The sequence below is a fragment of the Poecilia formosa genome, unplaced genomic scaffold (genome assembly GCF_000485575.1).
Source record: "Poecilia formosa unplaced genomic scaffold, Poecilia_formosa-5.1.2 Scaffold134, whole genome shotgun sequence".
Taxonomy (NCBI): Eukaryota; Metazoa; Chordata; class Actinopteri; order Cyprinodontiformes; family Poeciliidae; genus Poecilia; species Poecilia formosa.
In genome coordinates this window covers 659,188-684,279 of record NW_006800073.1, presented here as the reverse complement: position 1 = coordinate 684,279, position 25,092 = coordinate 659,188, and the positions used below count along the sequence as shown (strand labels likewise).

The 25,092-nt window shown below is 35.6% G+C and overlaps 3 protein-coding genes and 2 long non-coding RNA genes across 13 annotated transcripts in view; 2 read left to right on the top strand and 3 right to left on the bottom strand.

The window, feature by feature from the left end:
• Nucleotides 1-1,041, bottom strand: part of mybpc2a (myosin binding protein Ca) — a 66,744-nt gene extending 65,703 nt beyond the window's left edge. For 3 of the 4 annotated variants that reach the window (XM_007562137.2, XM_007562138.2, XM_016676464.1), the window contains exon 1: nucleotides 744-1,041. In XM_007562137.2, the coding sequence (XP_007562199.2) occupies nucleotides 744-867 (124 nt within the window). In that variant the 5' untranslated portion in view covers nucleotides 868-1,041. The remainder of the gene's footprint in view (nucleotides 1-743) is intronic. The other variant, XM_016676465.1, reaches the window with a different exon arrangement.
• A 4,377-nt stretch (nucleotides 1,042-5,418) lies between these two features.
• emc10 (ER membrane protein complex subunit 10) lies at nucleotides 5,419-11,796 on the top strand. 2 transcript variants are annotated; one of them, XM_007562136.2, is made up of 8 exons: nucleotides 5,419-5,559; nucleotides 5,694-5,760; nucleotides 6,605-6,717; nucleotides 7,167-7,280; nucleotides 7,366-7,550; nucleotides 8,320-8,413; nucleotides 11,006-11,103; nucleotides 11,513-11,602. In XM_007562136.2, the coding sequence occupies exons 1-7, from the start codon at nucleotides 5,467-5,469 to the stop codon at nucleotides 11,090-11,092; spliced, it is 753 nt and encodes a 250-aa protein (XP_007562198.1). In that variant the 5' UTR covers nucleotides 5,419-5,466; the 3' UTR covers nucleotides 11,093-11,103; nucleotides 11,513-11,602. The 2 variants fall into 2 exon arrangements, with proteins under 2 accessions (XP_007562198.1, XP_007562196.1); XM_007562134.2 differs by lacking the exon at nucleotides 11,006-11,103 and having other exon boundaries at nucleotides 5,420-5,559; nucleotides 11,513-11,796.
• On the bottom strand, nucleotides 7,521-20,987 carry LOC103144948 (uncharacterized). Of its 3 annotated transcripts, XR_001663354.1 has the most exons (3): nucleotides 20,789-20,987; nucleotides 13,713-13,782; nucleotides 7,521-7,610 (listed from the first exon to the last, which is right to left on the bottom strand). It is a non-coding gene; the product is annotated as an uncharacterized LOC103144948 (long non-coding RNA). The 3 variants fall into 3 exon arrangements; XR_001663353.1 differs by lacking the exon at nucleotides 7,521-7,610 and having other exon boundaries at nucleotides 13,417-13,782; XR_001663352.1 differs by lacking the exons at nucleotides 7,521-7,610; nucleotides 20,789-20,987 and adding an exon at nucleotides 17,358-17,393 and having other exon boundaries at nucleotides 13,417-13,782.
• Nucleotides 18,877-25,092, top strand: part of LOC103144947 (tripartite motif-containing protein 16) — a 9,440-nt gene continuing 3,224 nt past the window's right edge. Inside the window, exons 1-3 of one of the 2 annotated variants that reach the window (XM_007562133.2) lie at nucleotides 18,877-19,220; nucleotides 24,751-24,777; nucleotides 24,855-24,917. In XM_007562133.2, the coding sequence (XP_007562195.1) occupies nucleotides 19,199-19,220; nucleotides 24,751-24,777; nucleotides 24,855-24,917 (112 nt within the window). In that variant the 5' untranslated portion in view covers nucleotides 18,877-19,198. Of the gene's footprint in view, nucleotides 19,221-23,669; nucleotides 23,756-24,750; nucleotides 24,778-24,854; nucleotides 24,918-25,092 lie in introns of those variants that run through there. The other variant, XM_016676451.1, reaches the window with a different exon arrangement.
• On the bottom strand, nucleotides 21,413-23,471 carry LOC107832915 (uncharacterized). 2 transcript variants are annotated; one of them, XR_001663351.1, is made up of 2 exons: nucleotides 23,381-23,471; nucleotides 21,413-22,008 (listed from the first exon to the last, which is right to left on the bottom strand). It is a non-coding gene; the product is annotated as an uncharacterized LOC107832915 (long non-coding RNA). The 2 variants fall into 2 exon arrangements; XR_001663350.1 differs by having other exon boundaries at nucleotides 23,376-23,467.

Genomic DNA, 25,092 nt, shown 5'->3' with positions numbered 1-25,092 from the left:
AGTGATTAAAACAGACACATTTCTGTTTATGTTCTCCCTTCACTGAGATGCTTCCGCTCTAATTAATGGAGTCATACTGCATTAATTCCTAAATACTTTAAGGAGTATTTTTATGAGTAAAAATAATCCTAAAAGTATTTTTTTTTCTCAAAAAAAGAAATCATGAACTTTGACCATATTCAGTTTTAGTTACAACTAGAAGCCAACATGCTGTGTGTATTAATGCAAAAACAGCCTCTTTTATTCAACATTAGGCATTTTCTTTGGTCTACACTGCAAAAACTCAAAATTTTACCAAGTAATTTTGGTCTAGTTTCTCATGCAAATATCTCAGTACACTTAAGACAAAACTAACTTACAAGTGACTCCTCAGCAAGATATGGGAGCTTGTTTTAAGTCAATAATTCATTATTATTGATATAAAAAGTACTAGATCCATTGGCAGATTATTTCAGTCATTATTCATTATTACAAGCAAAGTGGATCATAATTTGTCAACAATATTTAGGAATTTGTTTTTAACAAGACATTTTCCCCATGTTTTAATTTACTAGTGAATAGCACTTTTCCATCCATATAAAGGTGGTATTTACTCAAAAAGAGGTACTACATCTTGCTGAAAAGTTACTTGTTAGTTATTTCATGTGTACTAAGACATTTGCAACAGAATTTAGGCTAAAATTACTTGGTAATATTTTATGTTTTTGCAGTGCAGTGAGGGTTTCCCGTCTGGACTGCCTTACCTGTCTTCTTCGGCTCAGGCATGTCTGTCTGTTTAACAGGATTCCTCCTTCCTCCTTCCAGTGGAACTGCCGGCGCGTCTCTTCCTCCCCTCATTTTAAGACCTCGCTCCCCGCCCGCCGCCATCCTCCCCCGGGAGGAACTAGGAAGCAGGAGAGCGGCAGAATGGCGGTCACTTGAAACCTTGGCAGGAGCTGCGAGGCTTTAAGGAGGCCGGAGGATGAAGACACCGAAAGGGGTAAAACAGTTTCAGGGAAACGGTTTCAGAGCCGTTAAGGAGAAACGCTGCCAGCAGATTAGCCTTCGGGGTGTAATGAGCTAAACATTAGCACACCGACGCTAATTTTTCGGTGCATAATTTTAAAAACATTTACAGATATTGTATTGTGATTTTTTTTATTTTTTTTTACAAAGATTGGGTAATTAATACTCAACAAGAATGCCATGTTTAAAAAATGTATTGAATTATTGTTGAACAACCAACTGATTCATGTGATTTCTTCCAACTTTTACTGCGGCCATTTTGTGTACTCAGTGGCGCAACTGCACATTATCCAGGTGGATGCGAAAACATAAATCGCTGCGTGAAGTGTAAAAATCGCTACATTTACCTCGTTATGTGCGAGAGGTGAAGGAGCGTGAGGCGCGCTGAAGTGTATGGGAAAACATAATCGGCGCGTCGCCCCTCCAGACGGGGTTTTGGCGCCCCCTCTGGTGCTGCGCCCCTATGCGTTGCATACGCTGCATACCCACTTTTTGCGCCTCTGTGCGTACTATCGGAAGTGCCGTAACTTGCCGACAAATGACGTAAACTGCTTCTGTTTACAGTTCGAAATGCTAAAGCCCAGTAGCATTTCTGGCTACTGGGCCAGAAATGCGATTTTACAACTGTCGGCCGATTTTCAAAACCTGAGACCACACACTAGCCGACCACATCGTAGTTACAACGCGTTCAGTCGGGCCGATCGTGCAGTGTGTGGTGTACAGCTGCAGCGATTTTCTCTCCTCCTTTCTCTTTTCTTTTTAACTGGTGTTGAAGGAGAATAAATTTGTTTTCAGTCTGGAAAAAGACATTCCTACTTCAGATAGGACAGAACGAAGGGACGAAGGAGACAAAGAAGGAAGGACATGAGGGAAGGAAGGAGAGAACAGTTTCCTGGCAGATTATCTTTTCCCTATGTTGTGGGAAATAATCTCAGCGTTTGTCTAATGTAACTTGGCTGAACATCTCAAATTGATTTCAGTCCTAATGGACCAATTCAGGCTCTGCAGCTATTACAGCATTAGCATAAGTGAAACCTGGGTTGAGTTTTGAAATTAGCTGAGAGTTTCCCAGGGTTTTTTCTGTGTCGAAGCTCCACATCAGAGACTCTGGGGACGAATCTGCTTTCCAAGAAGCCAAACATGAAGTTCAAGTTTCCTTCCCAGAGCAGCAGGCCTCGTTTTCAAAACGAGCCGAGGAAAAAACGGAGAGGAGGAGTAAAAAAAGAGACTAAACAAGCATCTGAAACGAGTTCCTACAACAAGGGCTCTGACCGATGGGGCGGGAAAGCAACACAATAAAAAATTAACAGAAGAAATTTAGTTTATTTAGCCTCTTAAAAGGGGAAAAGATGTTTATTCATTTTTTAAGTCATTTTTTTCACCATCTTACTCCTACATTTATAAATGCTAGAGTTCCAGATTAAATATTTATTTCAAAATATATATCTGAAATAATCAAGATTTGCTAGCAATCAAAATATTTAGTTAGCAATGTAAATATTTAGCTTTCTTGCTAGCTAAATAGCTAGCAACTCATTTAGCTAGCAAGTACAGATTAAGTTGCTGTTTAGCTAGCAAATAATTATAGTTGAAAATAAAAATAACTGAGCTAATTCCAAAGCGCTAATCATAAACAGCTTCTCTCAAAAAGCACACAGGACATTCGTCGATTTTGATCTGTACTTTACCGAATAAACAATTTGCTGGATTTGTTTCCCCAGGCGGGGACATGAGGAGAGGAAACAGAAAAATTTAATACGTAAATCACTCTCTTCAAAATAAGAGCATGAATACTCTAAATACTTGGAACAAATTTTTACAATCTATAACAAAACTTCAACACAGATTTTAGACATTATTCAATTGAAAGTTTACAAACCAGCCAATTAAATTATAATTTATCAAGAAGAAAAATTATTTAGTGGAAGCTAAGTGTGCTAAACATTTTCAAAGTTAGCAAGAATGCTAAAGTGCTAAATGAATTTATGTAACATATATTCACATATAAGTTGGATTTGTGTGGACTGAAGTGAGGTTTGTGGGTTATTTCTCTGGAATCTGGGTTTGTTGTAAAACTAACATTATGAGCTAACAAATGTCTTTAATAAACTTGTTTCAGTATAAGACGGAAAAATAAACTTGCGTCTTGTGACAATCTCCAGCAGAGCAGATTTGACAAGACTTCTGTGCACCAAAGTCTAAATCAAGTTAGAGAGCCAAAAATAGCTCAGACTTTTGAATTTTCAGACTTTAGGATCATTATTGTCAAAATGAAAGTGCTTTTTTAGCAGGCAGATGAAGGCTTTCCACTTCTGTCTGAACGGGATTTATTTGTGGGTCAGACAGGAATAAACACATTAATTATATTTGGCAAAAATATTTTGATCATGTTTTTCTTATGAAAGGTTTGATTCTTTCAGGTAAACTTTGTGTTTTTCTGCCCTTTTGACGACCCAGACTCTTTGACACAGCAAATAAGTGTTGATTTATTTACTTATAAATTGTATAATAATAATTATAATCATGATAATGTAGTAATAGTGTTATTAGGTAACACTTTTACTTAATAATTTGCTCATTTATTTATTCCTTATTTGCATTCATTTTTTAAAATTATTTTTATTTTATTAGTAGTAGTAGTGGTGATAGTGTTAATTTATTTACTTTATAATGATATTAAAATGTGGTGATCGTGACTAACACTTTTACTTAATTACTTGCTTATTTACATTTCATTATTATTATATACAATATTTTTTAAAATTAATTTATAGTACACTAATTATAAATTATTATTGTTATTAGTAGTAATACTTTTACTCAGTTACTTGTTATATATTTATTGCATTTATTAATACATTCATTGTTATTAATATTATGTTGAGATAAATAGCTAATTTAATTACTTCACTATATTTTGCATAATTTATTATTATATGTCACATTTATTTATTTACTTATTCAGTCATTTAACATAACATTTTTAGAATTAATATAATTATTGTGATTGATAGTGTAAGTTTAATTAAATTACTTGCATATTTACTTATTATTCTTGATATATAGAAAGATTGTCAAGTGTTCACATTTGCAGCCCTGTTTTCTTTATAGAGGAAACAATGTTATCTCATATTGTAATAATTTAAATCCAGATCTTTCAACACATCTGGATGTGTGAGATTTTAAATATGTTAGATATAAACCAGTCGGAGCTTCCCACAGTTGGAGGAGATATTTTATCCTGGTAAAAAAGCCACAGCGGTTCTCTAGGGACAGATGCCAGATGTGGACAGCTGTCCTTTCCAGCTTAAAATGTCACAGTAAAACTGTCATCCAGGGCTTGGGATTAAAGCAGCCAGGAGCTGAATAAGCTCCAGCATAAACTCACCCCTGGAATCTATATAATGTTGTCTTTTTTTCTTTTTTTTTGCAAAAGCTGAGCTACGAGTGCTGACTAAAGAATTTTAAAACATGAATTACTTTCCTTCCAGCGGGACATAAATATTTAGTATTTCTTGTGAAAAAGGGCTGCTGGATCAGAGAAAGGGCGAGGAAGTTGTTTCTGGTCTGTTAGCAACCTCTGCTGGTTCAAACGTGATTATCAGTTTGAACTCACTCTGATTTTACTATATTAATATTTAATTTCTGGTCATGTAAAGTGCCAAGAAAACAGAAAAAACTAAGGAAACGGTGGGTTAAATATCATACTTGTATGATATTCTGCAACCCTAAAACAGAAATAAACAATAACAATGCATAAAAAGTAGTTTTTGAAACAAATGAACATAAAGTTAAATAAATAATTTATATTCCAATCTATCAAAAAAATATCATCTGAAACCTATAGTTTGTCTTATGTACGTTTGTGTTTTAGAACTCCTTTAACTATGATAGTTTAACTATGATAACTAAAACATTTTGTGCATTTATAGTAATTTGTAAACATAAGTAGTCAAAAAAATGGACTAATCAATTTTACAATGTCCAACTCTGAGTGTCTTTCAATCTACATTTTCTCTGGATTCATTTAGATTAATATATTTCTATGTGTATGCTTGTTATTTTTTTTATTTATTCATTTATTTTATATTTAGACATATTTAGATTACTTACAATATCTCACTAATATATTTTTTTATTTAAACTTTTCAACGCTTATGGTTATATTTGTATTTTCTAATATTTAACACTTTGGATGGAGTAGCTTGTCAACAAACCGCATTGGGTATCAATAAAGCACATTGTATTGATGTAAACAACCTTTAAATAATAAAATAACTAGATTATTTTTGTAAATCAGTTTTAAGAATATACTATTAATTCAGCCAAAGATTTCAAAATAAAGATCAAAAACGCAGCGTGCAAGTATTTACATATGTAAGCTAGTTTGTGTGCTTTTATTCTGAAAATGCGGATGTTGCTGCTTCTTTCGCCATCTTCCGGTGTCCACAGTTAGCAGCAATGGCTGGCCTGCAACCGTTTAATGTTGCTGTTATTTCCTTTGTTTTGTTATTGATATGCGCAAATTTAGTATCATGTAATAACGGCCGGAGGGTAAGAGTTAAATAATCATTCATGAATATATTTTTAACAAAAAAGCGATTAGGGTTATTTTATTTATGCTAACGAGTTAGCGTTAGCATTGTGTGATAATGTAGAGGCTAAACGCAGATTTTGATTATTTTCAGGTCGGTGATCCTTTGGAGGCCGAGCTCAGTGGTTTCTCTGTGCCGCTTGAACACTCGTTTGAACTCGGTGAGAAGATATTTTAATTGCGAAGAAACAGAATCGTGTAGAACATCACTCATGCTAGTTTGCTAACTAAAGTATCCTTGTGCTCAGCAAGCTAACGCAATTTCCGTTGTCTGTCATTCTGATGACATTCTGTTTTTCTTGTGATTATGTATGTATATAGTTTGTGTCATAGATGTTTTGGAAGTTTATTGACCAGGTTGAATAGAGTATTATGTTCAGTTGAACCTCAAGACTTTGTAATTTTGGCATGTAGTAAAGCTTAGTCTTAATTTAAAATGTATCTAAAGAAAATGTAAATATACAAGTCAGGATATAATGTAACTTTGCACTTACGCTGCCTTTAAAGAATTTCAAACTGATTAGTAATCGATTATTCCATTGATTACTCTGACAAGTTCTACAGATTTTTTATTTAACCAGTTAAACCTTTTTATTAAATATTCAAAATACATAAAAAAATACAAATAAATGATTTAATTCTTTTTTATTTCAAAAATATTTTATTTTATCTAAAGAAAATGTAAATATACATTTTCTTTAGATAATATATATTATCTAAAGAATATACATTATCTAAGAGGAAGAGGAAAATGAAGTAAACCAAATATAGAATGAAATTAAAAAATACAAATTGTATTGCCTAAAATGCATATTTACAAAAAGTTTTTTTCTTTAGCTTAAAAACAAATTTTTGCCATTTTGGTTTAATTTCTGCTCTGAATAAGTTTTTTCCTTTTTTTTCAGGAAGTGACCTTTAATTTCAGTTTCTAAACTCAAAAGTTGATGATTACTTTTTGCATTTTTAATTATCTATGCTCTGTTCTTTGCTCTGTTTGGTCTTCAGATGATGTTGCAAAGTTTCAGTCGCGTGGATCTTTGCTGCTGAAAACGGGTCGGGAGCCGAGCGTTTCTCTAACTCAGAACCAGCTGTCAGAAGACGACCGCTCCAAGCTGAAGGTGAAACTGAAAAACCAAACCTTTGGCTGGAACCTCTGGAGTTTAAAAAATGACGGATTTGTTTTGGTTTTTAAAAAAATGATGGATTTGTTTGGGTTTTTTAAAAAATGACGGATTTGTTTTTGTTTTTAAAAATGATGGATTTGTTTTTGTTTTTAAAAAATAACGGATTTGTTTGGGTTTTTTTTTAAAAATGACGGATTTGTTTTTGTTTTTAAAAAATGATGGATTTGTTTTTGTTTTTAAAAAATGATGGATTTGTTTGGGTTTTTAAAAAATGATGGATTTGTTTTTGTTTTTAAAAAATGATGGATTTGTTTTTGTTTTTAAAAAATGATGGATTTGTTTGGGTTTTTAAAAAATGATGGATTTGTTTGGGTTTTTAAAAAATGACGGATTTGTTTGGGTTTTTTAAAAAATGACGGATTTGTCTGGTTTGGTCTCCTCAGGAAGTGGCTGCAGTCGACGGCCTGTACAGAATCCGAGTGCCTCGGGTTTTCCTGCAGGCGGACAGACAGACGGAGTGGCAGATGGACGGTTACCTCACAGCGTTCGTCAGAGCCGTATGTGTTCAGCTTCAAAAACGAGTCAGAAGTCACCAAAATGGTTTTACGTTCTGTGAAGGAGTTTTGTTGTTGTGGTTCCCAGTGTGCGATGGTCGAGTCCCACCTGAGCGACGTGATCACGCTCCACACCGACGTGTCGGGATACCTTATCGGCGTCTCCATAGTAACCTTACCTGGAGCCTGCAGAGGCGCCGAGGTCGAGGATGAAGTCGACCTGGAGGTTTTCAACACGACTCTGAGCATCATGGCGCCTGTAAACGCTCCAGGGTCAGTCTTTACCGGCACGGGTTGATTTCCTTTACGGCTGATGTGAAGCTTGATTTGGTTCTGATTCAGAAGAAACAGAAAGTAGGATTTTTTTTTTTTACTTGCGTAACAATAAATGAAGCCCGAACTATTTTAATTAAACAAAGTAACTTGATTTATTTATGTTTTTTGTAGATGCAAAACTTCAAATGTTTTTATGTAAAATGAAAGGAATCCAGTTTGTTTATTATTTTGTCTTTGATTTGAAGGAAACTGAAAAAAATATTTAGTGAATTCTCCCCATTAAGAACAGGATCTACATCAGTCCTCATTTGAAAACATTTTGTGTTTTTAGCCGAGTTTTAGTACAGCAAGTACAACCAGATTTGGTGTAATTCAGACGGGTCGATGTGGTCCTGGTTACCATGACAACAGGAGGAAAGCAGAAACCTTGGAAAAGATTATCACTTTGTGTTGCGTCTAACATTTATGTGACTGGATTTTCTTTTAAAAATCGTAGTTTTGTCCTAATTTATTTAATCTGCTTTTGAACTGTGGTTGGGAGGGCCGCATAAAGTCAGGTCAGGGTCCAAAAATGGCCCCTGAACCCTCACTTTGAAAACCTGTGATCTTAATGTTTCTCCTTAGTTACATATAATCTGCTGAGACAAAGAAAACATCAGCGCGTTTTTGTGTTTTCTTACTTTGTAATTTATTTTCTCAGTTTTTTTTTTGTTTTTTTTTAACTGATTGACTTAAATCTGCTTTTGTTTGTTTTTTGTTTTTCCAGACCGGAGACGGCTCTGTTCCTGGAACGGATGGAACAAGAATCTGAGAAGAAAGGAAAGAATCCACAAGAGCAGAAATCGTTCTTTGCCAAATACGTAAGAGTGAAGCTGTCAGGGTTTATAAAAGGTTTAAAGAGTTAATCCACAATTAGCGTTTAGCGTGTTTAATATCAGATGTTAGGTATTCAGTGTTTTATGGCTCATAGTGTAGACAGTTTGTTGCTGTGCACTGCCAGTCAGCTGGCTGATGCAACAAGCACTTGAAAACTTCCACTGACTGATCTTCTCTATAAGAAATAAATCTTAGTTACAGCTTTTTGTTTTCACACCAGATCCAATTTTGACAGATTTTTTATTTTTATTTTATTTTACAGAAAAGAGTTGTTTTTATTTAAAACATCTGTGAGTTATTAGCGCCAGGCTATGAGAATTTTGGTTAAAGAGATTATAGGCATATTATTAACAGAATAAAGTTGCAATTTCACCAAAAACTTATTGAAATTACAAGAAAAAACATTTTTAATGAGGAAAAAATTGTTGCATTTTCAGGATCTGCTCAGTTTGTGTTCTTTGGAAACAGACTCAGCTGTTGCTGATGATAATAATTTAGTGCTGATGTGTTCAATGTTACATAGTTCTATTAAGTGTTATCTCTAAAACTTCACAAGATGCTCAACTTTCCTCATTTAAAGCTTTTATTTTCATGTAAGAGTTATCGTAAAATTACGACTGTATTCTTGTAATCATAAAAAAAAGTCGTAGCCTAGCCCTAATGTTTTGTCGTAGAGTTGACATGAATTCAAATTCAAAGTAAATAGAGGCTGTAAAACAAGATGGCCGCCCTGGGTGCGCTGACATCACTCTGAACTGAAGAAAACTGAAGATGAAAAATATCTCAATTTTCCAAAAATGAAATTTTCAAAAAACAAAAATTTGATTAATCGATAAAATTATTTAACGATTAATCAATTTGTCTAGCAATTAATCAATTTTATCAATTAATCGTCCATAATGATCAACATATTTTAGCTGCAGTGGGATCATTTATTCTACGGACAATGTTATTTTTCCTCAGAGTTTTGGAGCCCTGAACCTCTAATACCAGACTTTATATATTTATTGATTCTCTCAGCATGACTTTCTGCCTGTGTGCAGCTTCTGCAGAGACGGAGGAAGCATGAAGCGCATCGGCTGCTTTTGGCTAAAATAACAGGATGCTTTCTGTTTTTCCAGCCTGTCTTATTAATGTGAACAGAAATTATGAAACATTTTAAACCATTTCAGAGCTGCAAAGTTTTCCTCCATGGCTGAAGTCACAATTAATCGACTATTTAAATAATCAACAACTAATTTAGTAATTGATTAATCGCTAACTGGAGAATAGAGACTCAAGGACCATTTAGAGCAGAAATGAACCCAAAATTGTACAAAAATATATACATTTTGAATTTAAGATAAAAACACTTTTGTTTGTAAATGTTTGTTTAACCTGGTTCAGATTTACTGAAGGAATTATGTTTTTGCATTTTAGGTTATTTTTGTCCTTTTACTTGAAAAAGGAATTAAAAGTGTTTATTTGCATAGTTAAATTTATTTATATTATTGAATAAAAAAGGCTTAAGTGGTTAAATGAAAAATCTGGAGAATGTTTATTTTTTTAATCTGATTAATCCATTATTCTGACAATCAATCATTAATCAATAACTAAAGTAATGAAGTTACAGACTTACTTTCCTTCACCTGTTAGTTCATTTACACCTGAAATCAAATTTAAAGCCCCAGGGAGTGCGAGGGCCATTGTAAAGAAAAAAGGAGTAAATTGACCCCAAAACTTCAACGTTTCTGACATCGAAAAGTCAAACATTTGTTACAAAAAACTCAAATTTTGATATTGATCTCAGGTTAAATTTCCAAGTTACTTTTGAAACTCAGAAAGTTTTTTTTCCTAAAAAATTTTTAGGTTAATCTTTTAGGTTAATTTTATTTTCTAGCCAATTTTTAACTTTTCAAACTCAGAAATTTCTAAGTTTTTTCTAGAAAGTTTCTGAGAATTTTTCCAGCAAATATTCAACTTTGAAAAGGTCAACATTTTCAAGTTGTTTTCTAGAAAACTTTCGATGTTTCAAACTAAAAATCTAAATCTCTTATTTTTTTCCCTAGAAAATGTTTGAGGTTAGTCTAAAAAAAATTTTTTCTCTCATGAATTTTCGACTTTGGAAACTCAGAATTTCTAGAAAATCTAGAAAATCTTTTCAAACTCAAAAATAAAAAAAATTCTGGAAATTTTTTTGGGGAAAATTTTCAACTTTTCAAATTCAGAAATATCCAAAAGTAAAAAATTCTAGACAATTTCTGATGAATCTCAAAATTTAATTTTTTTTCAGAAAATTGTCAACTTTTGAAACCCAAATATTTACCGTGTTTTTGTCCTAGAACATTTTCTCTTAATCTAAAAACTTCTCCCTATTTTGGTGTAAATTTACTCCTCTTTTTCTTGTCTGGTGGTCGTAATACGCCGTTACAGTAAGCAGAGCTGTGTCTGGTCATTTTATTGGGCCGGTTTCTGCGGCCCGTTGCGACCCGGTTCTGTGTGGTCGGGCCCGGCCCGGGTCGTGCTGCCTTCGTGTTGTTCTGTGCCGTGTTTGTGCCTCGCTGTGTGTCCAGTGACTCTGTGTTGCTGTGTTCCAGTGGTATTTGATTCTGGGAGGTGCCATCTTCCTCATGCTCACCAATTCGGCACAGCCCCCAGCAGGGGGCGGCAGAGAGCAGAGCTGATTCCCACTGAAGTACAGTTTCCTTACTTGTGGCTCTTCCTCCTCCTCCTCTTCTTCCTCCTTCTTCTCTTCTGTGTTTAACCACAAACTGTAGTTTTTCACTTATTCCTTCTTTTTCTTCTGTTCGCCCTTCTCAAAAGTCTAAAACCAAATAAATTTTTAGGCTGATAGTTTCTAAAAATCGACTGAATCCAAACCTTTAGAAAGTTAGTGGAGCCTAAAAGTTTTTGGTGTTTGACTCTCTAGTCTCTAATCCTCCTGGAATATTTCAACATTTTCTTTTTCTGTTGAGAAATAAATCTGACCTTATCTGGGAGGAAATAAATCAGCAACCTTTACCAAATACATGCAAGTGATCACAGTTAATTCTATGTAAATTATAGGAGTTATTTATACAAGGTGTGTTTTTCTTCTCTTGCAGTGGATGTACATCGTGCCTCTCGTTCTCTTCCTGATGATGTCAGGCGCCCAGGACCAATCAGGCGGCGGCGCTGGCGGTGGAGCCGCCAACGGAGGAGGCCGATGATCAACTGTTTGTTTTTTTCCGGTAACATTCACTGAATAATAATTCTCAGATTTTATCTGCTGTACATAAAGCTATTTAAGGAACAACATATTTGTTGTGCATCTGAAATCTGTACAGTAAAAAGGAAACTTTGTGACTGCACTTTTACTAATGTGGAAAATAAAGTATTTATTACTTTACTTGTCTTTGTTTTTTTTATTTATTTGACTACAGATTCATGTTCTGTAAAATTAACATTCCAGTTGTTTTTAAATCTGCTTTATTGATAAATTTGTATTTAAAGGGGAATAAAGGTTGAAAAATAAAGCTCCTAAAGTCTTTATGAAAGTATAATCTGATATGACCAGAAGACAGGTGTTCTGTATTAGCGAAATTAATCCCTAATCTTAGAATTAAACTATTGATAATTTAATCAAAACGATGCCTTTAGCGCCCTCTGCTGGAGAGGTTGCCGTTTTATTGCAGACCGTCATATTTTTTGACTATCCGGCTTGAAGTTTTTCTGTAAAGTAAAAATTATATACAGTTGACTTGTAACTATAAAAAATGTAGTGATTAATGTATGTAAATTCATTCCTGTTGTCCATGTAATTTCAAATTATGTTTAAAAATATGGAAAACGGTAAAACCAGCAGCCAAAAATTTACATAGCAGGCTAGCTAGCTGGCAATTTCAGTTATTCGGTTACGGCATCATAAAGAAAAAAAATAATTAACTCAGACATATTTTCACCATGTTATTAATACATTCATAAATGTCACAGGTTCAAACTAAATATTTAGTTAGAAAGTCAATTCGAAGATAAATATTTAGATGTTTTTCTAATTCACTTGCCGATATAAGCGGAAGTGGACTATCAAAATAAAAGCTGGCGTTACGAACATCTACACTTTGAGAGCTTTTCAGTAAGTGATTTTGGACAATAGCTAAATATTTAGCTCTGAAACATATTTTGAAACTATGAAATGTATAAATATGAATAGAATGAAATGAAAACAGCCTTTCATGACAATATAATAAATTTACATACTTCAACTGTACAGACGGGTTTTTACAAGCAAAGAAGATACTATATAAGCGGTACATTTGACATGTTTTGACTATTGGCTCAAAGCTGAGTATTGTAGCTGCTGCTTTGACCCTTCCATTTGTAGACTAAAGGAAAAAAATGTTTCAAATTTTTCTGAGACTCAGTCTCGTAAATGTCTTGGATCTTTAAACAGTGCAAACTTCATTCATAATTCAGAGTAATGACGATTTGACTTAAGCCATTTCAAGTGGAAATAAATCTGAAGGTATCCTAACTTATTACTCGCCAGAAATTGTATTTTTATTGCGTTTTATGTGAAAAGTCCTTTTTCAGTTTTTATATCACTTATAACTCTCAGTATTCATAAAATTTATGTTTCTGTAACAGACATGTCAGAGAAACACAAACTATTTGTAGCTGTGTTTACAGTACAAATGTGCACAAAACTTTGTCGATATTCTGCTAATGTCGAAAAAAATACAATAGCTGTGTTTCCTTTCAATAAGAAACACAATTAAAATCATACGTAAATAAGTTTGTTCATGCAATAAGTCGTTAAAAACATGCAGCGCCATCATCCTCCAAACTCTTCCTGTCTACGTCTTTGTCGTTTCTGCCAGTAGTAACATCCTGTTGACTCATATGATATGAAAAAAGTGTTTTCTCTGCATTTTGTGAAATGCTGTAATTTTGATGTGGCCGAAAAACAATCTAATCCTGCAAAAACTTTATATAAAAAAACAAAATTAGTCTTTTCAGAAGTGACGTGTTTCCATTAAGCAAATTTATTTTCAAAATGTCAAATTGCTCAATTTTAAGGTCAAAAGAAACGCAGCTACTGGGCGTCTCCCAGTTGTTCCATTGGGACCAGCTGACTGGATCTGTCTCTGTATTTCAGGGACGATCCCTGTGTCAACATTACATCACCTCGTTTGTCCGTGTCCAGCTGTTTTTAGTCCACACCTCTAACTGTGAGGAACATCCTTTTATTTTTGGGAGGCTCAGTTTGGAGCTTCAGCTGCGTCTCTTCTAATCACCAGAAAGATCTTTGTCAGAATGACTCACTCCGTTCCTTTTGCTCCTCCGGGACCAAACCCACTCGTCGCCTCGGCTGTCTGTTTCAGAACCAGGAAGGCTGAAAAAAACAAGTCAGATAAGATATTAATTAGACCATAGATTTAAAAAAAAGTACTGATTCAATTGGCAGATCATTTCATTTATAACATGGGAAAAGTATCCTGTGATAAAACTAAAATAATCTGCCAGTAAAATTAGCATTTTATAAAAATCAATATTAAAGAATTATTGACTTATATCATGTTAAGTTACTTGTAAGCGAGTGTTTTCTTATTTTAAGTGTAAAATATTCGCACTGGAAACTAGACTAAAAGTACTTTGTAAGGTTTTGTTTTTGCGGTGTTCTGCTTTGCAGCTAGGCTTGTCTCAATAAGCTATAAATCAATTCATTGCATGATAAATTAAAACAAACTCATTAATTTCTATTTGCATAATTTATTGTTGTTCTCTTTTCTCTCTTTCTACCAAAAACTGGATGATGAAACTCTTCGGTCTGGTATTTTGGTCTGAACTCGCCCTTTTTTAAACGACAATTTGGTTTACAGAGACTTTATAGTTCAATTTATTTGTTTTTTGTCTTGTTTTGTTTATTTATTTTGGATATTTAAAATGTTCTAGGTTTAAATGTTCATTATAATTTAAAGTTTATTGACCTTCAAGAAAGTTTTCTTACATTATTTTGATATATTACTTTTATGTTCATTTTTATCAAGTAAATCCTTAAACTTGTCGCTCTTCCTCTGGTTTTTTTCAGGGGTTCTGGTAGATTTAAACCGTTTCCTATTGTTGTTGTTAAACGTTAAAACGATTATTCTCATCATTTCAAACCTACGGAAGAAGATTGGGGCCACAAAGAAAACTCCTTCAGAATTCTTATTTTGTCAAAGTCCAAATAAATAACCAAGCATCCCAAAGTGTTTGTCATATGAAAATAATCACATAAATATTTGTTCCTTGCTATGTGATTTGTAAACCTACAGTTGATCCACACCGAAAGCCTGTCCCAAATTTATTTGCTAGATTTCATTTTTAAATCTAGCAAATAAATTTGCTAGATTTTAGCAAATCTAGCAAATTTGCTAAAATTACGGAGAGAACCTGATTTTCTAACCAGGAAAATCAGGTTAGATTTTCCTGAATTTGCTTAAATAATTTTTATTCTGAGGAAAAAAGTCAGAATTCTGAGATTTAAGTTAGAATTCTGAGAAAAACATTGAAATTCTGAGATTAACGTCTGTAATTTAACATTAAAGTTAGAATTCTAAAAACAAAAACATCAAAATTATGAGATTAAAGTGAGAAAAGGCTACAGTTCTCAATTCAGTTTGAACTTAACTGAATTTGCCTTGCATACAAACCCTCAACTGCAGGGAACAAACTATATTTATTCTCTAAATTCTGAGATTAAATTTTGAATTCTGACAGAAAAAAAAACGTTTCCTACAAGTTAAAGTGAGAATTGAGAAAAAAGTTAAAATTCTCAGTTCAGTTTTACTGAATTTCCTTTCCAACCCTCTGCTGCAGGGAACAAACTATATTTATTCCCTAAATTATTTACAAGTCCGTGTCTCTGCAGACTTGAGGACTTCATATCTGCGCATATTTCATTGTCACAAAAGATAAATGGTGCGACTTGAGGTGCAGAGAAGGGGGGAGACATGCCGGCTGCAACACGGTGTCATAAATCACGGTTGCTTGGCGACCGAGGTCAGCATGACTCCCCGTGTCAGGCGGACCCCGCGGTTCTCACACACCTCTCGTTTGACATCTCGTGATTAGTAGTCGGTTTGGAGGTTCATGTTTCGCTAAAAGTGGGCTGGCAGAGTTAATTTGATCTGTCGTTTTCACGCTGTAAATCTGCTCATGTTGTCTTTAAAGAGTTTAGTCGCAGAATAATCTCATTTTGTTGGAGGTGTCGAACTGCTCAAACGTGCTGAGATGATAATTACGCTTAATGATCAATGGTTCATTCACTCCAACTAAAACCCGGTTTTGTAAGAAGAAAAGTGGCTGAAAACCTTGTTTTAACTACCTTGAGTGTAGTTTTAATCAGTCAAATTCTCTGATCACGCTGCTGCAGGTGAGCATTGTTGTTTCGTTTTTCATTCGCTGCATTTCCATTACAAATGAGAGCAAAACTTTAATATGTCCAAACAACACAATTTTGCAGTTGTGATGTTTCCAATAAATAAGAAACGTGATTAAAATCTCACATGAATAAGTTTGTTCATCCGATAAATCGTTAACATAATCCTCCAACTATTTCCTGTCTTTGTCTTCAGCTGCTGACAATAGAGTTAAGTTGTTGCAATGGCCCAGTCAAAGTCCAGACATCAATTTGATTGGAACCAACTGGAGCTGGCTGTTTGGAACCAGTTGGCTGGATCTCGTTAGAACCGACTGGAATTGGTTGGATTCAGTTGGGTCTGGTTGGAACTGATTGGTACCGTTTGGAAGTGGTTGGATTCAGTTGGGACTAGTTAGACCTGGTTGGGACCAGTTGGATCTGGTTGGAACTGATTAGAACCGGCTGGAACTGACTGGATGTAGTTGGAAACGGTTGGATCTGGTTGGAACTGGTTGGAACCGGTTGGAAGAAGTTGGATTCAGTTGGGACTAGTTAGAACTGGTTGGGACCGGTTGGAACTAGTCCTACCAATGACTCAGTTCCACTTCAAGACAAGTGAGAAGGTGAAAGTCGCTGACCTCTTAGTCATGTGAGAAAGAAAGTACGAGGATTACAAGGAGACGTCTTATTGAAAGTCTATTAAAAGCAGCCCAGCAAGTCTCCTTTGCCTTCCACACATTGTATTCCCTGCATGTTGCTATATCTTTCACCAGTGCCTGATCATGTTAACATGTCATGCAGTACGAGTGTTTAAGGTTATGCATCAGCCAGTCTGGGCGGTGAAGTTCACTGTGATTGTTGAGGGTATGATCTACTTCCCAAAAGGCTCTGAAACAAAACAGATTGAACTAAGCTGCTGACAGCAGAGAAGACTGGTGTTGAGATCTCATCCCTCACACAGAGGACATGTTGTAATGTTTGGATGAATTCACACCAGTTCTGTTTAGTTCACTTTAATTGAACTCCAGTTCATTTTCCTGGAAAGTCTGGTTCGTCTGGGGAGGAGTGAACGCATAATCCAGGGGTGTCCAAAGTTGGTCCTCGAGGCCCGGCATCCTGCATGTTTTAGTTCTCTCCCTAGTGGTAGTAACAACCTCCTCAGCAAGTCAATGTTCTCCTTAGGCCTTCTAACGAGCCATCATTTGATGCAAGTGCGCTAAACCAGGGAGAGAACTAAAACATGCAGGAAGCCGGCCCTCGAGGCCCGACTTTGGACACCCCTGGCATAATCGAACCAAAAAAGCAAACTCTGGTCTGCCTACAAAACTCGGTGTCGGTTCAGTTCAAGTGGACTTTGGTGCTGTTCCAATCCATATGTGAACGTCAAGTGGACCAAAGACCGCCCCAGAAGCAGGAAGTGGACAAGAGTGGAGGGCATTCTGGGTAAATACAACCAAAACAAACTTGACAGTCCAGAGCTAGCAGGAGAAAGGACAATGGCTGTCTTTTCCAGCAGTCATTGTACAGTGCATACAGTAGTAAAACCACCACTCCATTTTACTTACAAGGATGTTGTGATCAGTGTCTTCTTCTGAGGTTTTTGTGTTGTTTCCTTCAGTGGTTCTTGGTGCTGCGCCACCACAGGCGAGGAGGGAAACAGATATTTCAATTAGTCTGGATTGTTTGACACAGTACAGAGTTAAAGCAAAGTGCAGCAGCTGAAATTGTAACAAATATTGAAATTTTGGTCCCACAATGAACTGAGTCTGCTGGACTATCAGGTGTGAAAACAGCCTAAGATAATATGAATACTGTTATGGTTCGCTTTGTTCTCCAGGAACTTCACTACCATTAAAATATCACAACAAATACGGAAAATTTTGGTGTGAAAGCAAAGATGAAACTTTCGCTTACTTTCAACTCATCAGTTAGGTTTTAGTCCCTGATGCTTTCAGCTTGCTTCTGCATTACTTCTGACCAGAGACATTTCCTTGCAGGGGACATATTATGCACATTTTTGAACTTCTACTTGGGTCTCAATTGCCTCTAAAAACAGCCCAAGTGCTTAAAAGCAACATAGCAACCAAAACGGAGCTCCACACTGAAAATACACAAAATCCTACCAATTATTTTTGGTCTAATTTCTACGATAAAACAAAACATAACAGTCTCTTTTCTGCAAGATATTGGAGCTTGATTAAGTGAATAATTTCTTAATGTTGATGAAAAAGAAATAGTTCTACTGGCAGATTATTTCACTTATGGGAAAAATGTCTGGTTATAAGTGAAATAATCTGCCAGTAGAACTATTTCTTTTTCATCAACATTAAGAAATTATTCACTTAAATCAAGCTCTCATACCTTGCTTAAAAGGTGCTTGTAAATTAGTTTTCTCTTATTTCAGAAGACTAAGATATTTACACTAGAAATTGGGCCAAAAATACTTGATAAGATTTTGTGTTAAGTGACATTTCTTTGCACTTCTTCGTTACCTAGCAACGCCAGTTGAGCCCAGCCTCGTTACCCTAGCAACCCAAACAGAACTCCAGAATGTTTGGTCAGCTGGTTTTACTGCTCTATTCGCTGTACAATGGCTGCTTTTTTGGATTTAAAGTGACAAGACGACCTGAAACAGCTCATTATGAACTAGATCTCATTTTCTGAGAATGATTTTGTGAAAAAAAATGTAATGAACATGTTTTGTATAGACCATTTCAACCTGTTTAAGGAAGCATAGCAGGCCACCTTAAAGGCAGAAAACTGATAGAATCAGGACAAGCTGTAAGGTGAAGACCGGCCTCCAGCTGTTGCCTCCGATATAACATCTGTTGGTACAGTTTGTTCCCAGTCAGAAGTCCAGGGCGCAACGGCAGCAGCTCCTGATGGATGGGATCTGGGACCGCTGACAGCTACCCGGTGAGAAGCTGGCTTCCTTCTCACATAGTGACGGTTCACACCCTACAAACAGAAAATGACCCCACTACCCGGCATATGGAGTCGGGATCAGTTTAATCGTTAGCGGCCATTCTTTCTCAGTTAAAAGGACTCCAAAGGGCACCGGGCTGCATAATTTTTCACCCTCGTTTGTCTTTAAGAAATACATCAATTTATCATCTCATTTAATATGACGCAGACGTGTCCCTCCTGCACATGCTCAGTGCGAGTGTGTGCAAACATGCAGGAATGGTTGGGATGTCCTCGGTACTTCAGCCCAGTTCCCAGGAAAAGTATCACGAGTTTCAAGTGACGGGATCGTCCTTTTTTTGGGACGGTTCCATCCTATCCGACAAAAAAAAACGGCTCTTCAGTCTGCCCCTCCTCACTCATCAGAAGCTGATAAAGGTGAGCCTTGGAGTTACCAGGAAGCACTTTGACAAGAGCAGCACGCCCGAAGCCAAACAGAACCATGCCGGTCCCCAAGAAAGCAGGTAAGAATGGAGTCCCACCGGAACCAACCGGTTCCCAATCATCCCCGCTGGTTACTATTATTAGCCAAATTACTCTGCAAAAACACAAAATCATACCAAGGATTTTGGTCTAGTTTATGGTGAAAATATTTTATTACACTTAAAAGAACTCAAAACAAACTCAAACAACTTTTCAGCAAGATATTCTAGCTTATTTTAAGTAAATAATTCTTGAATATTGATAAATCGTTCTAGATTCGCTGGCAGATTATTTCACTATTGTTGCTGAAAAGTTATTTGCAAGTTAGTTTTGTCAGGTGTACTGAGATATTTGCACTACAACCTAATCCAAAATACTTGGTTTTTGCAGTGTATTATGCATATTAAGTTTGTTATTGATCAATTTGTTTTGTTCCGTTTGCATTTCTAATTTAATTTTAATGCATAATGCATATTAAATGAAATACTGTCTTTTCATGTGTCTTATTAACAAACATTATTTTTAATGCTGTCGGATGTTTTCTCAGTTAAAGATGAAATTAGTTTCTTTAGTTCAACACTTTATATAGTACCCATTGTTTTAATTACTTTTTACACTGCAAAAAACACAAACTTGATAAATATTTGATATAGTTTGTAGTGCAAATATCCTAGTAAACTTAAAATAAGACAAAACTAACTCAAATAATGTCTCAATATAAGATTTTGTTTGAAGTTTAATAATTCCTTAATAGTTATGAATGAAAAGTATTAGTCCCTCTGGCAGATCATTTCACCTTTAACAACCTTGTTCCATGTTTTATCTGCCAGTGGAAATAGCACTTTTTCATTTTTCACTTTTAAAACATTTTAGACATTATTAAGATGTAATAATTTAAGTCATTTTTTAAATAGGGAAAATACACATTTTATTGCATGAAATACAAAAATCCCTTCAGTGAAATTTTACCAGGTGAAACTAAAACTGCCAGTTGAGGAGTTTTGGCTAAAATACTAAATACATTTACAGACAAATGTGTTACTTTAAATGCAATATATATGAACTTATATGTTAGAGTTTTGGGTTAATTACTGCTCTGATCAGGCTGTTTTTTCAGCAAACAGCCTCTTTTAGTCTGTATCCTCCAGTTAACAGTTAATCATTTACTAAATTAGTTGATTATTTCTCTTATTGATCCATCACGATTAGTCGTTTCAGCCCTGAAACTAGTAATTGGATAAAAGCCGTTTTGATTTTTGCTCCTTCGTGTTTCCGATTAGTTATTTAAAGTGTCGCCACCGGGCTCAGATGAAAGGTCGCAGCGATGTCTTTGTTTTTCTGACATTAACCGTCCCGGGTTCACACTGATTTACTGCTCGTCACTTTGTTCTATCACCAGTTTTAGTAGGCTGTTTATTTGCCGTTATTGAGTGTCTTCATACCCGCCGGCCCGGCAGTCCAGCTCCGAGCCAAACGGCCGTCATCACCTCGGACCATGCCAGTGTTTCCCCGACCATTAATCATGTCAACAAAGTGTGTGGCTTTGCTACTGAGAAAGTGGCCGTCTCGGTGTCACATCGCCGTTTTATTCGCCTTCGGTAATCCTGACCTGTTGCAACATGACCACTCGATGCGTCTTTTAGATGCTTTTCTTTGAAGATGTCTTGTTTCTGCGGAAGAGGATCACGGCCACTGGGAAAACAAATTAAAATTCTGACCTTTATCTCAGAACGCTGACTTTTTCTCAATTGTTTTTCTTTTCTGAATTTTGACTCATCAGAATTCTGACCTTTTTTCCAAAATTGCAACTTTTTCCTCAAAATTCAGACTTTTTTCTCAATTGTTTTTTCCCAGAATTTTGACTTTTGTCAGAATTCAGACTTTTTTCTCAGAATTCCAACTTTTTCCTCAAAATTCTCTTTCCTACATTATGACTTTTTTTCCAGAATTTCAACATTTTTCTCAAAATTCTGATTTTTCTCTCAGAATTATGACTTTTTCTTCCTCAGAACCATAATTGTTTTAGCTGATTAACCACCATCACATGAATGTAGTCTTAAAACTCAAATCTACCAAATAAATATGGAACAGACTTTCAGTGGATCAAGTCCAGGTTTACAAATCCAAGAAGGAAAAACAATAATGTGATTATTTCTGTGATTATGCTAACAACATATCTGACATAAAGCTAAGAATATTTGGTTATTTGTTCGGATTTGACAGGATTCTGAGGTTAAAGTCAACATCTTTATGTTTCGTTGGCCCTTTCAGTCCATGCCAGCAGCTGACATAACCCACGCCACCTCCGGCCTCCAGCCCAGTTGTTACTAATCCATCCTCCTGCTGCTGCAGTAATGAAGTGTGAAATGCTGCACAGTAATTCAAGTAACAAAATGCAAAAGCTCATATCTGAGTTATTTATGGCCGCTTGATTGAAGCACAAAGTAACACAAAATCCTCCTTAAGTGATTTATGGTGACAGAATTTTGCTTTGTTGATTTATTTTATGAGAAAGTCAGATCAAAGGACGAAATTTCTCCAGAATCCTTCCACATCTTTATTCCATTTTTCCAGCCGGTAAGACTTGACACCAGATAGAAACAGCGTGGATGAGACCAGATCTGGCCCTCATGTCCCTATCCTCTGATTTTGCTGTCTCAGTGAGACGTTTTGAAACCAATCTGCCCAGACGAGTCGCTCCGTCCCAATGAGACCGGAGTCCTGGAGAGGAAAAGGGCCGTTGGCCTGGCTGTCCAAAACAATTAATTCCCATAAATCATCCAAGGAGGTGTGGCTGACCTTTTAGCAGGACTGTGATGTGACTTCAGACTGTTGATTTGAGACAAAATCTGTCAGAATACGTTCAAAATAAAAACAAGTTTTTTTTGTCTAGTTTCTTGTGCAAATATCTTAGTATACTTGAGATAAGGAAAAACTAACTTTTCAGCAAAATAACTTTATTTTATGTAAATAATCCCTTAATATAAGTGGAAAAGTACTGGTTCACCTGGCAGATTATTTCACATATAACATAGAGAAAATGTTGTGAAATAATCTGCCAGTGGAACCAGTACTTTTAAAAAAAAATCAATTTTATGAATTTACTTACACAACTAAGATATTTGGACTAGAATCTAGGCAAAAACACTTGGTAAGATTTGGTGTGTTTGCAGTGAAGTCACATTCCATGGGCACTGTGCCGTTACCTAGCAACCCCAGCCTAGCTCAGCCCCGTTACCTAGCAACCCAAGCAGTGTTCCATCACGATTGGCCGGCTGGGTTAGCGTTATATAAACTAGATCAAAATACAAAGTAGATTCTGTGTTTTTGCGGAGTTCAAAGCTTATATGGTCAAAAGCATTTCAACACTGCAAAAGATTTAAGTGATTAATTCCTTAATGTTGATTTTAATAAAGTACTTGATCCATTGGTAGATTATTTTCCTAATAAGACATTTTCCCATGTTACAAGTGGAGTAATCAATGGAACTAGAGCTTTATGAATATTTAAAAAATGTTTTACTCAAACAAGCTCCTATACCTTGCTGAAAAGTTACTTGTCAGTTGGTTTTGTCTTATTTAAAGTGTACTGAGATATTTGCACTGCCGGCTAGACCAAAATAGCCTCAGTGTTGAGAGGTTATAAAGTTAAATGTCTTCCAACACTGCAAAGACACAAAGTCTTACCAAGCACTGTGATCTTGTTTCTAGTGCAAATATGGTAATGAACTTTAAATAAGACAAAACTAACTTACAAGTAACTTTTCAGCAAGATACAGGAGCTTGTTTTAAGTAAACAATTCCTTAATATTGATTAAAAAAAACATAGTAGTTATACTAGTAGATTATTTCACTTATTATAAGTGGAACTGGTAGTTTTTCATCAATAACAAGACATTATTGACCTAAATATTCTACATCTTGCAGAAAAGTTGCTTGTAAGTTAGTTTTGTCTTATTTTAAGCATATTAAGGAATTTGCAGTGGAAACCAGATCAAAAATACTTGGTAAGGTTTCATGTTTTTACAGTGTAGAAATGGTTATTAAAACTACAGGAGATGTCATCTAAAATCTTGAGCTGTGGAAACAAACTGCAGCTAGAAGTGAGGAAACATCGGACAGATATAAATATAAAAACACTTTAACAATAAGACACATGGTTTTGTGTTTTTGCAGTGTTCAGACACTGAATTGTACCAAACTTTATCCCTTTTAAAGAGCCGGTTCCTTTAAATATCCTCATGCCTCCCTGCCACGTGTCCTTCATGTCTCTATTGCTGCGATGTCAGGCCATCCATCATGGAGTCAGTTTATCCCAGCTGGTGCTTTCTGCTGTTCCGTGGAACATCCTGGATATTTTCAGTCTTCCAGCTCGCCACCGGCTTGACGTCTCACTCCTGATCCGTCTGCGGCGTTCACTCTTTTCTCTCTTTCTTCTTCATTGTCTCATTTAATGAACAGAGGGCGTGGTTAAATAAGACTGACGCGGTCATCTGTGTTTGGCTCGCCCGTTTTCTGACACGCCACCGTCGACCTTTGCCTCTTCTAATGTTGAACATTTGGAACATGGTGTCTCCGTATGTTCTGTTAATGCGATCGTTTTATGTATCAAGTGGTTTCTTATTTAAAAAGTTTGCAAACATCTCGGATAAACAAGAACACATGTCAGACACAGACATCCTCTGGTTAGAGCTGGAAAACAGGTCACAACATAAGCGTTTTATCATCAGTCAATATTGATAATTAGTCATCAGTTTTTTTGTTTTAATTATCTAAACTTCTGCCAAACTGGTGGTGTGACTTTCCTGTTTTGTCCAGAGGTTTTTCTACACGCTGATGTTTTGTATTTCTAAGCAGTTGTGAGGAATGGTTGGGAAACCTTAAACTGCTGCTGTGCCAGTTACTCAGCAGACTGTTGCTAGGTAACCGAAGAGTGAGTGAGTTGCTAGGTAACCGAAGAGTGAGTGAGTTGCTAGGTAACCGAAGAGTGAGTGAGTTGCTAGGTAACCGAAGAGTGAGTTGATCCCACTGTGACTGTACGATCTGCATGTGCAGATAGAAATACCTCCAGGGAGGGTATTTTTGTCATTGTTGTGATAGTGTAAGATTTAAAGACAATAACAATAAATAAAGATAAAAGTAGTTTAACTGCATTTGCTGGACTGCTACTGAAAAATAAACGTATGAGCCGATACGCAGTAATCAGTAATCAAATGTGAGAGAAGAGAGAATAAATTTGTTTTTCTCATGAACACATGGTATGCAGTGTTGTAAAGTCAGATAACACCTTTAGTTAATATCATAAAAGATGTGATTATTATAAAAATTAGTCTTTTTTGTCCCGGATGAATCCACTAGAGGGCGCACTGGTGGTAGATACTAGCTAACAGTCCCACCAGTTTTTTCTACTTAAATTATGTTCATTTTTATAACACTATCTAGAAAGTAGGCCTTTTTATACCAAGGAGTATTTTAATTCATATAAATAAATGTGTTACACTTGAACACAATGAAGCATGATATGTGCTCAAAGTGACTGCAATATAATCCTGCTTTGTTTTGAAATGTCTAGGGAAAAAAGGAAACAGCGCTGCAGAAGGTAAATCACCAAATTATGTTTGTTTTGATTCAACCATCCTGGTAAATGCTAACAAACATGTCTTTGTCTCACTCTAGAAAAGATGCCACCGTATGAGCCAAATATCCCCGAACCAACTACCAGAGCTGACTTCATGAAATGTAAGGCTTTCTAAAGCTTTTAAATGTCCATTATCTATACCCACGCTGCAAAAACACAAAATCTCAGAAAGTATTGTTGGCCTAGTTTCTAGTGCAAATATCTTAGTACACTTGAAATAAGACAAAAGTAACTTAAGACAGTTTTTAAAAAAATCCCAACCACATAAAAAGAAAA